The 15,234-nt window shown below is 46.3% G+C and overlaps 1 protein-coding gene across 15 annotated transcripts in view; it reads left to right on the plus strand.

The window, feature by feature from the left end:
* The window catches only part of ADAMTS17 (ADAM metallopeptidase with thrombospondin type 1 motif 17), a 354,337-nt gene that overhangs the window by 131,251 nt on the left and 207,852 nt on the right, over nt 1-15,234 (plus strand). For all 15 annotated transcript variants that reach the window (XM_082385141.1, XM_082385142.1, XM_082385143.1 and 12 more), the window contains one exon: nt 13,010-13,115. In XM_082385141.1, the coding sequence (XP_082241267.1) occupies nt 13,010-13,115 (106 nt within the window). The remainder of the gene's footprint in view (nt 1-13,009; nt 13,116-15,234) is intronic.

Here is a 15,234-nt window from a genome sequence, read left to right on the forward strand (position 1 = left end):
GAAGAGAGGACACTTGAATCTGGACTTTAAAGGACTCATTGAAGTGGGGAGAAACAGAAGAGATGACCTCTAAGGAGATACCACAATAATCAAAGCTTAAAGTAGTGACAAAGTTCTGGACTTGGGACCAAGGAGAAAGGAACATATTCCAAAGTCTGTGAGCAGCATAAAATGGCAGTACTTGATGGTTACTGAGATGGGGTGGAAGGGGAATGGGAGGGAGAGAGAGAGAAAGAGAGAGATTGACCAGGTCTGCAAGCTTTTGAACTTCGAGGGGTGGAAAACTTGAGAAGACTCAGTTTGGGGTGGTGAATCCTGTTTGGTGTGGCCTGAGTCTGGGGCAAGTATAGGACTGCTGGCTGGCCAGCCTTGGTGGGATGCCACAGCAGAGCTCGAAGGATCACCTGGTCCTGGGGATGGAACGTGGGGACCATCATCATCATGGAGACAAAATGGAAATGTATGAAATTGTTTAAATGATGAAGAATGTTGTTTATTCAAAGACAGACCCTGACATTCAGGCTTTTTATGTAGTCCGGGATAATCTTGAAATCCAAGGTAGTTGCTCTGATCTGAATGTTTATGTTCTCCCAAATCTATATATTGAAATCCTAACCCCCAAGATGATGGCAGTAGGAGGTGGAACCTTAAGAGCTGATTAGGTCATAAGGATGGAGCCCTCATGGTTGAGATTAGTGCTGTTATAAGAGAGACCTCACAGAGCTCCCTACCCCTTCTGTCATATGAGGACACAACAGGAAGACTGTCTCCCAGAGGAGAGCCCTCACCCCCAACCATGCTGGCACCCTAATCTCAGAATTCCAGCCTTCAGAACTGTGAGTAATACATTTCCGTGGTATTTTGTTGCAGCAGCTTGAAGGGACTAAGATAGTAGCCTTTGGTAATGAGCCTGTGTCTATAAGTGTAATGCAGTGAACTGTTTAACCCAAAGCCATACCATCCACTCTCTGCCGTGTCCTGGGGACAGCTCCCCAGGCTGGGTGTCTTCCTTATCTGCTGATTGTCCTGCCACAGACTCGCCTGTTTCTTCTCACTGTGCTTGGGGCCCACCTGACTTCATGGTGCTGCTCTCATCAACATTCCTTTCTAAGTGGCTAACTTTTGTTTTGTTTTTAAGTTAAATGGAATGCCATCATTTTTGCATCCTGTCAGCAGAGGCAGAGCCCCACCCAGGCCTCTCTAGGCCAACCAAAGGGGAGTTTCTCATGGTGGGTTGACTTTAGCTCACAAACGCTGAGTCAACACCCAGATGACAGCCAGCTTCCTGTGTGAGGGTGACTTCTTTAGTTGAGGGACTGTGATGTCCTGCCAGCAGGGGATTTACAAACTTGTGTTCAGAAGCTGGTGCCCAGAACTACCCTGGGGCCTGGCCTGACCTCCCCCCACCCTAGCTTGAGAGCCAGCCCACCCTAGGGGGGGCTAGAACAAAGCACAGATTGGAAGTGCCCTTAGTGCTGCTGTTGACCTTCATCCCAGGGTCTCACTCACATTCCACATTTCATCCCCAAGAGGATGATTTTGCTGGGCTAAGCATTTAGCAAGAGACATGGTTTCTTAATTTTTCTGAGAAAGCTTTTCTTTTTCTTTGCTAACTTGGCAAATATTTCTATGCATGGCTTTGTATTTTATTCTTCCTGTAGAAATACAGCTATTAGTATGAGAGGGAATGAAGCTGTTGTCAAGTCTGCTTCAGGCAAGTTTCAAGAACATACCGTTGCAAGGGTCGTTGGACAGGAAGACAGTAAAGGAGACTTATAGGACCAGCTCGTATGGTCTAAGAAATACAGGTAATACAGGTAAAGTCTGGTGATACAGATAAAAGCAGATCTTGACTAGTTAATACCACTTTAACTAACTAACTAATTAATAGGACTATGATTTGATCAACCTAAGACCTCGAATCCTCTTAAGACAAACTCTCTTTCCCAGCATTATTGAGCTATCATTGACGAAACTGTAAGATATTTAAAGTGTACCACTTGATAATTTGTGTAAGGATTCCCCCCATGGAGTTTTTTAACATATTTACTTTGGGGAGTGGGGGGTGGGTGAGAACATTTTTTAAGTTCCACTCTCTAAACAAATTTCAATTATACAATACAGTGTTGTCAACCATAGTCACCATGTTATACATTATCTCCTCAGACAAGACAAACTCCTATCATCTAAATTGGCCAGTAATCTTGACCAATTTCAGATTGTTTAGTCAGGTCCATACTCTCCTTTTTCACTTGTATGTGCACCTCTTTTATTTTAAAATTTTATGGAAGCATAATTTACATAAAAACAAGCATATCTAAGTGTACTGCTCAATGAATATTTGAAACTGAGCTCTCTGTGTAACAAGAACCCAGATCCAATGATCAGACAGTACCAGCCCCTGGGAAGACTCATTCATGCCACTTTGGTGTCCACTCCCTCTGGGGAAACCATAACCTGAGCGTTTTAATCACGTGGTGGATTTCTATAAGGTGGACATCTGTGTGACTGTCCCCCGGGCAAGCACTCCATCAGCCATGAGGATGCCTCTCCCTGGGCCCCACCCCAGGGTCCCCTCTCTTCCCATCCCTCTCTTCCCACAGGTAACTCGACATTTGTAGTGACAGCTCCCTTGGTGTTTTCAACTTTGTGCTCTTGTGATTTTTGAATGAGTCAAGGTGAAAAGAGCAGCAGTGTTTGTGTTCCTGGCTTGCTAAGTTTGGGCCTTTATACCCAGAATACTGGTTGCTCCTGGTTCTGATTTTATTGAGAGTCACCGAGCAGAACCAGCAGCAACACTCCCTTTCACTTGTTTGACAGCAATTTGGGAGCCTCCTGTGCTTCTGGTGAGGCTCACAGTTTCCCACCAAGACCCAGAAGGTTGGTTCTCCTTGTGAGAGTTGTCTCTCACAAGGGCCTCCTTGGAATTCTTTTGAAACTGGCTCTTCCCTCAAAGCCTATGTTTATGAGCTTTTTAAGAACATTTTGTGGGGACTGGGAATTTCCAAAGAGTCCCCTACAAATAGGTGCTGGTGCTGTGAATGATGTGCATCTACATTTGACACATCATCATCTTCCCACTTCTCTCCCAGGTGTCTCCACAGGGATCCCAGCTCCAATTCGCATGGCACCCCGTTGCCAAATGGCTGAGGATGTCACCTCCGTGCATCCAAATGCAGCTGGTTGAGATGTTTTGTGATTTTAAATACAGAGCTATCAACACCTCTTTGACTCCCAGAGTTCCCCCCTGGGACTTCTCTACCAAGCGTTTTTGTAGCTGTTTCAACCACATGCTTGTACAACTCTCCAGATCAGTTTCTTGTTATTAAACTACATTCTAAACAGCAAGCCTGGTCCCACGGTGTGTTGGGCAGCTCTGGTGTCCTGTAGCACATGAGGATGGAGAGTTTGGTGGCCACTGTTCTTGTCCATTTACCTACACGAGCCAGGGGGACACAGGGCACTTCTGTCTGTACCCAGGTTACACCCTGGGTGTACTAGTCAGGTCAGGTGGCCATGACAAAATACCCAGTCTGGGTGGCCTAAACAATAGACATTATTTTCTCAGTTCTGGAGGCTGGAAATCCGAGATCAGGGTGCCATCAGGGTTGGTTTCTGGTGAGGCCTCTCTTCCTGACTTGTAGACGGCCACCTTCTCACTGTGTCCTCACATGTGCTCTGTGTGTGGGGGGGAGAGAGAGAGCTCTGATGTCTTTTCTTCTTATAAGGACACCAGTCATATTGGATTTGAGCCCTACCCTTACGACCTCACTTAACCTTAATTACCTCTTTAAAGGCCCCATCTCCAAACATGGTCACACTGGGGGTTAGAGCTTCAACATCTAGGTTTGGGGGTGACACAGTGCTGTCCACAACACTGGGCATGATTAAAATACATGACGTCACTCTTACCAGCTGCCAGCCACCTTGCCTTCTTCCCAGCTCCAGCTGTCATCATGATTTGGCGGTCTTTCCTCATTCCCTGCCTATGGCTGCTCTTATAAATTTAATTCAGACAGGACTGTTGAGAGAGATTATGACTCAAAGTGCACAGTGTGAGTATTCCTCTTCCCAGGTAGCACTTGAGTTTCTGCAGGGCACAGTTACATACACTCTCAGATATGCTTTTGGGATATCTGGCCCTGTGGAAGCCTTGGTTGTCTCATTTTCCACATCCCACATGACCGAGATAATTTTTAAGGAAAATACATCATGTCCCCCGCTCCCCAAACCCCAACTTTCCCTAGGGAGAGGGAGGACATCCTAACCCCCAGTGGAGGGAAAATTTGATAGTGAGAGAGGGAGATAGAAGGGTCTTAAAGCTGTGGAAGGAGGACTAGCAAAGTTCCTTTGTGAATTATTGACAAAAATAAATGCTAAATGGTGAAGTTGATGAGAAAATGTGACTGTATTAAAACTTCTAAAATTCACTAGGGTCCCTTATTGTAGGAGTGTGGACGTCCACTTCATAGCGCCAGCTTACAGAAATATGGTCTGGTGGTGGCTGCCCAGGACCATGTCTAGGCATGCACATTCATGTGTGCACATGCAGAAACCCACATGCGTGCATGTACACACACAAGAGAGGTTGTCGAGGTGCAGACACCAAGCAGGCTTGGTAGGTATCATGCTATAGAATGGCAAAAGCTAGAAGACGGGTCTGTTACCCTCTCTCATGCTCAGGGAGCACACGCAGGGATTCAGAGGTCTTTGAAATGGAACTCGAAGGCTTGCATCACTTCTGCACTCATGGGTGCTGCCAGCGAACTCCCACGTGAGGAGCTAACCGTGGCCAGGGTGCCCAGAAATGTTTGCTGAGTGCCAAAAGTGAGAATGAGGGCACGGTTCTGTGAGGGGGGTGGTCCTCTGGTGTGAGAGTCGACCCAGAGCAGGGAACTGAGGGTGCAGGAGGGGACTCAGAGAAAGCTCCATTTCTAGTCTCCATTGTCTGCTCTCCCAAGAGCCTAGATCTAGACACAGGTCACTGGGGCAGGGGTCTTTTAGAGACCCCAGCACCCACCCTTCAGGCCCTGAGCTTGATTTATAAAGTCTCTGCTGACCTTTCCACCTGCCTCCCTGTCTTCTTGCTGGAATGGTATTCTTGGGGCTGTTTTCCCTTGGCCTGCACTGCTTTTGTTCACCTTAGGATCTCGTGCCTGGCATGACGCTATAACATACAGGCAGTTAGGAAACACTGCATGAAGTATTTGTCAAAATAAAAGGGTTTCAAGGATCTCTGCACAGACCTCCCTCCTTTGATGTCCTGAGGTGAACCTGCTGGGGGCCCTTTCTGGTGGGCATCCAGTCCTGGTGCAGAAGCCACTGAGCCTCTGTGGGGCCCTCGAAGGAGCGGCACCTTGGTCATTTGAGGAATACTGTCTGCTCCCTGGGGATCCCCTCCCCCCCCAGACCCAAGTGCCATCCTGCCTGGAAGGTAGGAAATCTGCACGATGTCTCCGTGCATTTGGCTCAAGCTGGCTGTGGTCTGTTGAATGTCAACAGTTATTTATTTCTTTTCCCTCCCCATCTCCCAGTATGTTTTGGTTTCCACAGAGTGCAGCAAACCATTGGGATAAACTTTTTTGCTTCCAATTTGTAAACCCCAGGGGGAATTGACTGCTCCGTTTATACTTCACTCACTCAATTCATCTTGTAGGAGCTGCAGCTTTAGCCCAGCTACCCTTGAGTCCTCTGTGGGGACTTTCTGTGTGCTTCCCTCATCAGGTGTGGCATCTCTTCCTAAAGCTCTAGATCCTGGAGATGCCTGGGACGCCCAGAGTGAGGGCATGTTTGTTCTAAGCAGGAGTGCAACACAACACACGTGGTCTTTCCTGGCTCTGACCACAATCAAGAACCTCCCCGCCGACACACACACACACACACACACACACACAAAGCAGCAACTCATGTGGCATTTGAATTGGCTACATGAGGTAGCTTGTGGCACAGAGGCTGCTGGGATGGTTCCCAGTTAGCAGGAAACCATAACGCAGGGGGGATGGCTGGGCAACTTCCTTGGGGATGTATCAGCACATTCATTGCTTGGCTTGGAACTCCACACCTCCCCACCTCATTCCCAGCCCTGACCTGGCCATTCTCCTTTGGGGTGGGGCAGCAAGGGGAGCCTGTCTGCATTGGTGAACACACTGACGTGGGATTTTTTTCCCTCACTCATGCCTTTGGTGTTACATCTGAGAAGGCCTTGCCTTTCCCAAGGTCAGAGAGATTTAATTCTGTTTTCTTCTAGGAGTTTTATGGTTTAGCTCTTACGTTTAGGTCTATAATCCATTTGGAGTTCATTTTTGTATCTGACATCATTCTTTTGCATGTGGGTGTCCATTGGTTTCAGCACCATTTGTTGAAAAGACTCTTCTTTCCCCCCACTGGATGGTCTTGGCACCCTTGTCAAAAGTCAATTGACTATAAATGTGAAGGTTTATTTCTGGACTCTTGGTTCTGTTCAATTGATCTAAATGTCTGTCTTTATGCATGTAGCACACTGCTTCGATTACTCTAACTTGGTATTAAGTTTCAAAACTGAACATGTGAGCCCTTCAATGATCAGACTTGGAAGCTATTACCTTCACGCTTTGTCTATTTACCACTTCATTTAACCTTGAGTTAAGTTGCTGAGTTTTCAGTTTGTCAGTGTTCTTCTAGGTTAGATAGGTGTTAGGCACGGACATTTTTGAATTGCAGTGGCTGCTTCTGCAGTGCCCGTGTTTAAGGAGGGAACCAGTGCCCCTTTTTAAGCCATTGCCCCCTCCCCTGTCCATGGTGTAGGGACAAAGGCCTTGACTAACTCATCTTCCTTCCACTGTGACTGACCCTAAGGGACCCAGAAGAAGAGAAGCAGGGAGACAGGGATTCCTACTTGTGGTGGAATTGCTAAGACAAGGCTGGGTCTGGGAGGGATTATCCAGCTATGCCCCTGGGGGATGGAGGCACTGAGCTGGGGCAGAAAACCATGGACAGGCTGGTCTGGAAAGCAGTGCTCCACAGTCCCAAGTGGTGGGACCACCCTCTCCTGCCCTTACCATTAACATTCTTTCCCAATTTGTTAGAAACTATACCTGTCCTTCAGCATATATGGGGCTCTGTCCACTCTGCGCAGAATCCCTTAGGGGATTAGTGACTTACAGTGACCCTGTGAACCACTGACCTCAGAGAACACAGAAGCAAAATTGCAGAGGAGAAGGGCCTGAGTCAGTTAAATAATTTAGATAGTATAGAGTCAGGAAATATAAGCAGGATATATAGGAAATGTAAGCTTAAATGAAAATTGAATTTCCTTGTTGCAACTGATAAAGATTTCATTGTGCCTGAGAATAGGACATGATTTTTGAGAATACAGCTAATTTTACTTATTCATGGATTCTGCCTGTGTGAATTCACCTACTCGTTAAACTTTATTTGGAACTCCAAAATCAATACTTACAGCACTTTTGTGGTCATTTGCAGACACATGCAGAGTGGTGAAATATTTGAGTCACCCAACAGGCACGTTCCCAGAAGATGTCAAACAAGGCAGTATTTTGCCATCTTATTTCAGCTCTCATGCTGTGAATAAACATCCTTTTTGAGGTCTATCTGACACCTTGTTTTTCGTATTTTTATGCTTTTTGTGGTGATTTTGCTGTTTTGAATGGCCTCCAAAGATAGTGCTGAAGTGCTGTTTAGTGCTTTGAAGCTCAAGAAGGCTGCCATGCGCCTTGCAGAGAAAAATACTAGATGAGCTTCATTCAGGCGTGAGTTATAGGACTGTTGGCTCTGAGTTCAATGTTAATGAATCAACGATATATATTGAATAAGGTGTCTTCAAACAGAAACACACATAAAACAAGGTTATGTGTCACTTGACAAAACATGACCAGAGGCTCACAGGAACCAAATCCTGTATTTCCCCTAGGACCAATGGTTCTATATTCCAGCATTCAGGGTTCAGGGCGAATTTTTAGAATCTAAGTACCGTGAGTAACAAGAATAGACTGTAGTTACTTTTCATTTGTCACATCCTGGGCTCTAAGACATTTGTTTCTAATGCCGTTCACAAATTCAAATCATACCTCCAACCACTTAGTGAGTTTCCAAGAGCACAAGAACTTGTGGATGAGCCTGAATATGAAACTCAATCTCAACCACTGTGATTACTGTGAGAATAGATGTAAATTGCCTTCTTGTAATAGGCAGCGTGGTGTGCCAGTGATAACCATGATGGTGTTGGTTTGTTGAGCAGCTGGTGGAAGAAAGTTGACTGTCTCTCTCAGAGGCAGAGCCTGAGAAGGTCTGAGTAATGGGCAACAGGGCCAACAGCTGTAAACTGTTTACACAGACAATTTGCTGGATAAACCAGAGTTTATACAGTTGGGTGTTGTTTATTCCTTAAATCTAGAAAGGATCATATGGTCAACTCTGAATTTAAGAATTATGTGCTTACACCACACACTTTTCTACTAAAAAAGAAAATAATTAAACCTCCTCACCCAATTTGCTCCCCAAGCTTGTGCTCCTACCAAGAAAAAGAAAAGAATGGAGAAGAGAGAGTGTCCACACTGAGTTGATTTGCCTGGGAAGGTGGGTCAGGAGGCTCGGGTGGATGTGATCTGCTTTGGGATGAATTAAATATACTTCTTCAGGGATCAGAAAAACACTTTACAGCCCTTCATTTCTACCTCCAGCATTTCAGACTTTCAAAAATGTATTTTGCTTCCCTAATCTGTGCCAGGGTTATAGTAGAGGTGGAGAGAGTTGCCCTTAGGATACAAGCACACACTCAATTATGTGTTGACTATAAACTTCCTTCATTATCTGCTGCCTTAAGGGCTGTACACTCAGAATCAAAATCCGGAGAGTTTTTGTTGTTGTTATTTTTTTTTTATTAGTCTCCCACCTTGGCCTCTGCTATATGTCACCTTGAATAAATGAAATATAACCAATAACTTTAACTTTCATAGCGAGTACACATTCACTGTACTAGGTTTAAGCCAAAAAAAGAAGAAAAAATTTAAAGATCTGTAATGACTTCACCATGTCCTAGAGGTAACTACTGTTAATGTGGCTGCACATATCCCTCAAGTCTTTTCATCTTTAGGATTAAAAACATTTGGACTTAAACACATGAAACCTTTACTGTATCCCACCCACATCTCAGCATAAGCACACGTTATGATTTACAAAAATCTTCTAAATCCTCCAAGCTTATCGTCGTTGCTGGTTACCAAAGCTTTGGTGCAGGAGGCCCAGGGTTTGCCTGGGGGAGCATGGGTGTTGGAGAAAGATAACCCTGCATTTGTACCCAAGTCTGGGCCCTGATCAGCCACATAACTGGATGCTGAACCTTCATTTCCCTATCTGTAAAGTGGGACCAGTAATACCTTCCAAATAAGGGAGGACCAAGCATGCGGAGCAGCGCTTGCCTGTGAAGAGAACCGTAATAAATGCCTGTTGCCTTTCTGCTTCGCTTTTGTTCCAAGGAGCTCTGTAAACATGTGGAATTGATGTTTTTTTAAAATTTCAAAAATAAGTTCTACTCTTATTTCTCTGGTGGAGAATTTTAAATCATGGAAGACTGAAACCATTGAAAGAACCACTCTAGGGTCTGAGAAATCCTTGCTATCTGTGTGGGGAATTCCAGTTACTTAAGAAGGTCCCTCTGCTTCCACAGCTTCAGCATGGACATTAGCAGAACCTGTGTTTACAGACTTCCTTTTTTTAATTAAAAGAAAAAAATCAATGCAGAGAAAACTGGTTTTTCCTCATTTCTTGACAAGTGCTGAGGTGGGATTGGGCGGGGTTTCCAGGTTGGTGCCTTTGCAGCCTGACGAGTTGGGGTGTCTCTGCGTCTCCATCACACCCTCCTCTCTAGACTGCTGTTTCTTTCCAGAAAACATGGAGTAGTGGTGGGCTTTGCTTTCCGCTGCAGCTCCTGGTTTAATTACCATCTATTCCCTGCAGTTCTTACTTTTACAACAATCTGGGATTCTCTCCAGACTTTGTTTTGTGAGTTCTAAGCATTTCCACACCGTCGCTCATAAACGCACAAGCTCCCGTGCTCCATTTTCTGGGCCGTTTTTGTTGACGTGTTTTGCCTTGCTCGGTTTTATGACTGGGCTATTCACAATTGGAATAAACCTTTAAAAGCACTAGACCTTAATCCACCTTTGTGTGAGAGCATTTCTTATAAATAAACTAATGCTTTGTTTTCTAGTAAGAAAAGAGAAAAAATCATATGCACCTGGAAAAATTAAAGTGCAATTATTGGAAGGCCTTCTACTTAGCTCTTTCCCTAGTGTTGTGTGTTACCCAATTAGAGTGGAAACTCAGGATGCCTGTTCCAGGTGCCGAGTGTAGCCGAGGCCAGGGGATGTGTTTCTGTGGCATTTAAAGTCTGCTGGTTCAGCAGGCGCTTTTGGGACAGCAAGCTCAGCACAGCTGGCCTTGGATGTCTCTCTTTCTCCCTCACCAGACAACTCCTCCGGGGCAAGCACATCTGATTGTTTCTGATTGATTCATTGACCCAGGAGGCTGGGTATGGTTGGGTGTGCGTTTGAGTGCGTGCGTGTGTGCGCGGCATGCGTATGCCATCAGTGCCGTGTGGAAGCATTCCGACTACTCACTGCTGGACTTTCTGCAGCAACCCAGAAAGCATTTTTTTTTTTTTTTTTTTGGCGTGTTGGGTCTTTGTTTCTGTGCGAGGGCTTTCTCTAGTTGTGGCAAGTGGGGGCCACTCTTCATCGTGGTGCGCGGGCCTCTCATTATCACGGCCTCTCTTGTTGCGGAGCACAGGCTCCAGATGCGCAGGCTCAGTAGTTGTGGCTCACAGGCTTAGTCGCTCCGCGGCATGTGGGATCTTCCCAGACCAGGGCTCGAACCTGTGTCCCCTGAATTGGCAGGCAGATTCTTAACCACTGCGCCACCAGGGAAGCCCAGAAAGCATTTTTAAACAAAACCGTAATAATGACCTCAACGATATCAGAAAGGGCAGATCGTGTCCTTTCTGGTTGTCATTTTCCTCTTCCCATATTCTGCATTGCTGGATTATGATGCCCATATGCAAAAAACACATTTTGAGGCCAAATAACATTTCCTTTTTTTCTTTCTTTTTTGTAAAAAAAAAAAAAAAAAAAAAAAATTCTTCAACCTTGGCCAAGCGTGTTGCATGCTTCCAAATAAAAGCAGATATGTGCTGTGGTGCCCAGCTCAGTTTGCTGAGTGTGAGTTGAGCCCTTGAGCCGGGGTGTGCAAGCTTGTCTGCCCCTTGCAGGGGTTGCGGGAGAGTGCCCTGTGTGTAGCTGAGGTCCGCCCCAGCTTGATTTTGATGTCAACAAAGAGGATGTTGGTTTAGCTCTTTGGGAGCAGGGAGGGAGGTTCATTTTTAATTAATTAATCCCGCTGTTCATTCCCCTCTTCCAGCTCCTTCCCTCCCCGGCTCCTGTGCCTGCAGGGCCGCTGTCGGCTTCTGAGACACTTCCTGCACATTAGTGAAAGGGAGCAGCGTGCAGCCTGGCAGTGGGTAGTGTCTCTGGGTGGAGAACAGGTGCCCTCACTCGGGTGGCCACAGCCCTTCCAGGGCACAGGGCTGGCGGGCAGAGTCCCTATCCACCTGGTCACCAGGCACCAATAGCCAGTGCACACCTGGCTGTGGGGCCAACAGAGCCACTGACCTCCCCACACCCCTTGTGAGCTCACAGCGAGGGCAGCACTGAGCCTGCTCGGGCGTATGGCCCCCTGTGCCACCAGCCACTCATACATTTCACAGGGCATAGTGAGGAGTCAGATGCCACCAGTACTCAAGTTCTATCCCAAGCCCTTCGGGGTCCATGGACTCTGGCTTTTGTTGAGATATGTCCTGGGGGTTCCTGGATGGGGTCATGGTGATGTCCTTCCTGGGTGCAGAGCTAAGAGGGAGTGTGGAGAGCTGCCGTGGGCAGTATCAGCCCTGGAGTGTCAGCCTGGAGACGTGTGGCCTGTGCACAGCTGATGCCCAGCGTTCTTCAGTTGTGCCTGGTCCGTCCAAGGCCCCCATCCTGTTCACATGAGCCTCTCTGCCATAATAACCTCTCTCCCCTGGAGCACTGCCATCGTCCACCAGAGGCTGGCAGCCTCCTGTCCTCTGTACCCAGCCCCCTTGCTCGCACCATTTTCCTGAGTCTGGTACCCCCCTGGTTGCACTGCCTTGATCTTCCCGTCTCAGGGAAGGTCCTTGGGCCCCGTCATGTTTGTGCAGAGTTGAGCGAGTTGGGCCGTGGGACCCAACCTCCCAAATGACTTCCAGGCCCGTACTCTTCCAGCGTCTTTCATTGCTCCTGGGCCCTGGTCTCGTCCTCCTCAGGGCTCCTGAAACATTTTTCTGAACATTCTGCACCTTCCATGGCCTGCTCTCTGTGAGTCCCGGTCCCGATCCGAGCTCACCCCCTGACAGCATTAACCCTAATAGGGCTGGGACTGGGGTGAGAGTAGGAGGTGCCCAGGGTGCGAAATTTGAGGAGGCCCTCCATCCCTCTCAGGGTCGGCTCCTGAGAGGGAGACCCTCCTTGAAACTTGCACACTGGGTGCCTTGACTTTTTGGCCTCACCTGGTCCCAGCCCTGGATGCTGAAGTTGGACAGGTCTGGCTCAGCAGCCCAGCATCAGGTGCCAGTCCAGGTGACCTTGGGAAAGTTACCTTTTCTCTCTGAACCCCAGTTTCTCTGTTGCCTCCATCCCAGGTAATGAGGACTTCATTAGATAATCTGTGTAAACCGCTCAGTATGTTGCCTGACGCATGTTAAATGCTTGAGAGATGTTTGTGGTTGTTATTACTATTATTATTATTATTATTAGGCGAATACAAAAGCATCACACACCAGCCAGTCTCCATATGAGCTCTGGAATGACAGGTCCAGTCCCATGGTCATCCTCGCCCCCGTTTGCCCCTCTTGATGATGTGTGATGTTGACCATGTGGATTTGCCCTGCGAGGTCAGGGCCTCGCACATTCTGAAGAGGATGTGTTTTGTGTCTCTGCTGCAGGAATTGCTTACTTAGGAGGTGTGTGCAGTGCTAAGAGGAAATGTGTGCTTGCCGAAGACAATGGCCTCAATTTGGCCTTTACCATCGCTCATGAGCTGGGCCACAAGTAAGTATCAGACTCTGGATTGTTCTGCCTCTTTAAATGCTTTTCTGAATACATATTTTTTTCACTCAAATTCTGGAAGTTCTAAAACAGTGCTGCTGAATGCCTTTGCTTCCTCTAGAGTAAGGACCTAGGCCAGCAAGCCTGGGTCCCAACCCTGCAGGGAACCCAAGAGATCACAGAACAGACTGTCTCTGAGAGTGGAAATGCTCATTTGATGTTTGCTTTAAGTCTATTCTTAAAGCACACGCTGTAAAGGGAAGAGATTTTCTCAGTGTTGTCGTGAGTTGTATCCCCTTTCCCGGACCAGCATGATCTTGATTCACTCTAAATATGCTGTTCAAATAATGGGATTTATCTTTGTGCTATTGAATTTCTGGGTTGTTGTTTTTTTTCAGCCAGTTTCAAACAAAGTCCAACTTTCTGAAGGTAGAATGTCAGTGTCTTAGTTTAAAGAATCATCAGCTATTGCCTTTGCACATGGAAGTTCTTCCCTTCAGGAGGAGAGAACCACAGAACCTTAGAGCCCAAAGATGATGTGGAGAGAATCCGAGGCAGCCTCCTGGTTTTTTTAGATGAGGAAAAAGAAGGTCCGAGGGGTTGAATGGCTGGCCCAAGGCTGAGATCACCTGCAGGAAGTCTCAGGGGGCAGAAAACCAGCTGACTCTCAAACTGTGGCCCGAGGGTTTACTCTTTCTCCTGGAGTAGGTGTCTGTTTTATGTTTCTCTGAAGGAAACATTGTGATATGACTGCTTAAGAACTTTAAATAAATAAATTGAGGAGGCCAAAGCATGCAAAACAATGGAAAAATTTATATTGGACAGAAGAGAACAAAATTAAATGGAAATCTAGTTCTTGGGGAAAAATATATATTGTAAAGTTTTCCCAGTGCCCGAGATAGTAAGATGCCTGGAACCCTAAAGGTGAACTCAAGCTTCTGCAAGAGTAGAGGCAATGAATAAGGAGTACAAAAGCAGTTGTTTTCTCCTAGTATTAGCCATATCTGTGGCTTGATGTTTTTACCTTGTTTTGTTTATCTGGTCCCATTTTAATTTTTTTCACTCCTGTAGATGGGTTTGTTGTTGACTTTTCTGTACCTGTTGGCTATCATGATGTGAGTACAGAGAATGAAAATAATCTTATGTGTATTTCCTGGGACTAAGGGGAAAATAACATGTTATTGGCCAAGAGAAGCAAGATAAGTAGTTATCTCTACGTACACATTTATTTCATCTTGACAGTATTTCAGAAATATTGGTGACAACACTTTGCCATACTAGTTTGCCTACACTACTAGAAAATACTTTTTTTAAATTATTTGTAATCAAATTTGTATTCATATCTCAGATTTGTTAAGAACAAAAAACAACTAGAAAACCCCACCCAATAGTGGTTGCTGAAAGAAAAGTACAAATGAGTATGGCTTTGGCAAACATCTTCTCACTATCAAATGCCCCACCCAGCCCGTCGCAGTACAGCGGAATCAACTCCCTAACAGTTGTGAGAATGCAGAGTTGTCAAAACATTTCCCAACGCGCAGGTTGTGCGGACCTTTGAAGAGATATATTTATGTGAACTGCTGCATCCCATGGCAGCAGTCACCTCTGGATGTGAGCACACAGGGTCTGCCTTTTCTCCTTGGGCATTAAGAACACAGAGCGCCGTTCCTCCCTGATCTGTGCGGTTGTGCTGGATCAAACACTGGCATCTTAACATGGGAGGTCTGCAGATGAATGATTAGATTCAGTCATACTCCAGTAACCTTTAGCTACAGTCTGTTTAGAATTTCTTGGAGGACTCTTTATAGCTTGCTACTGAACTCTAATTACCTGCAAAAACAAACACCGTATTGTTAATCAAAGCCAATAAATCCTGGTAGCATTTGGTCCCCTCTCTAGTTGGGCGATTATGGTTTTCCCAGAGAAGTCTCTTGTCTCTGATTATTCGAAAGCGTTGGGAAGCAGATCCCCCAAGGATGAAGCCACAGTCTCCCTATCCACGGACCCCTCTGGTCACCCGGCTCAGAGCAGCCAGAGAGGCTCTGCAGAGGCTTGGGAAGGTAGAAGCCAGCCTGCACTCTCAGGAAAGCCACTGTCCAGGCTCCTTCACAGATGTGAACCT

The sequence above is a fragment of the Balaenoptera borealis genome (genome assembly GCF_965194805.1).
Source record: "Balaenoptera borealis genome assembly, chromosome: 3".
NCBI classification, from domain to species: Eukaryota; Metazoa; Chordata; class Mammalia; order Artiodactyla; family Balaenopteridae; genus Balaenoptera; species Balaenoptera borealis.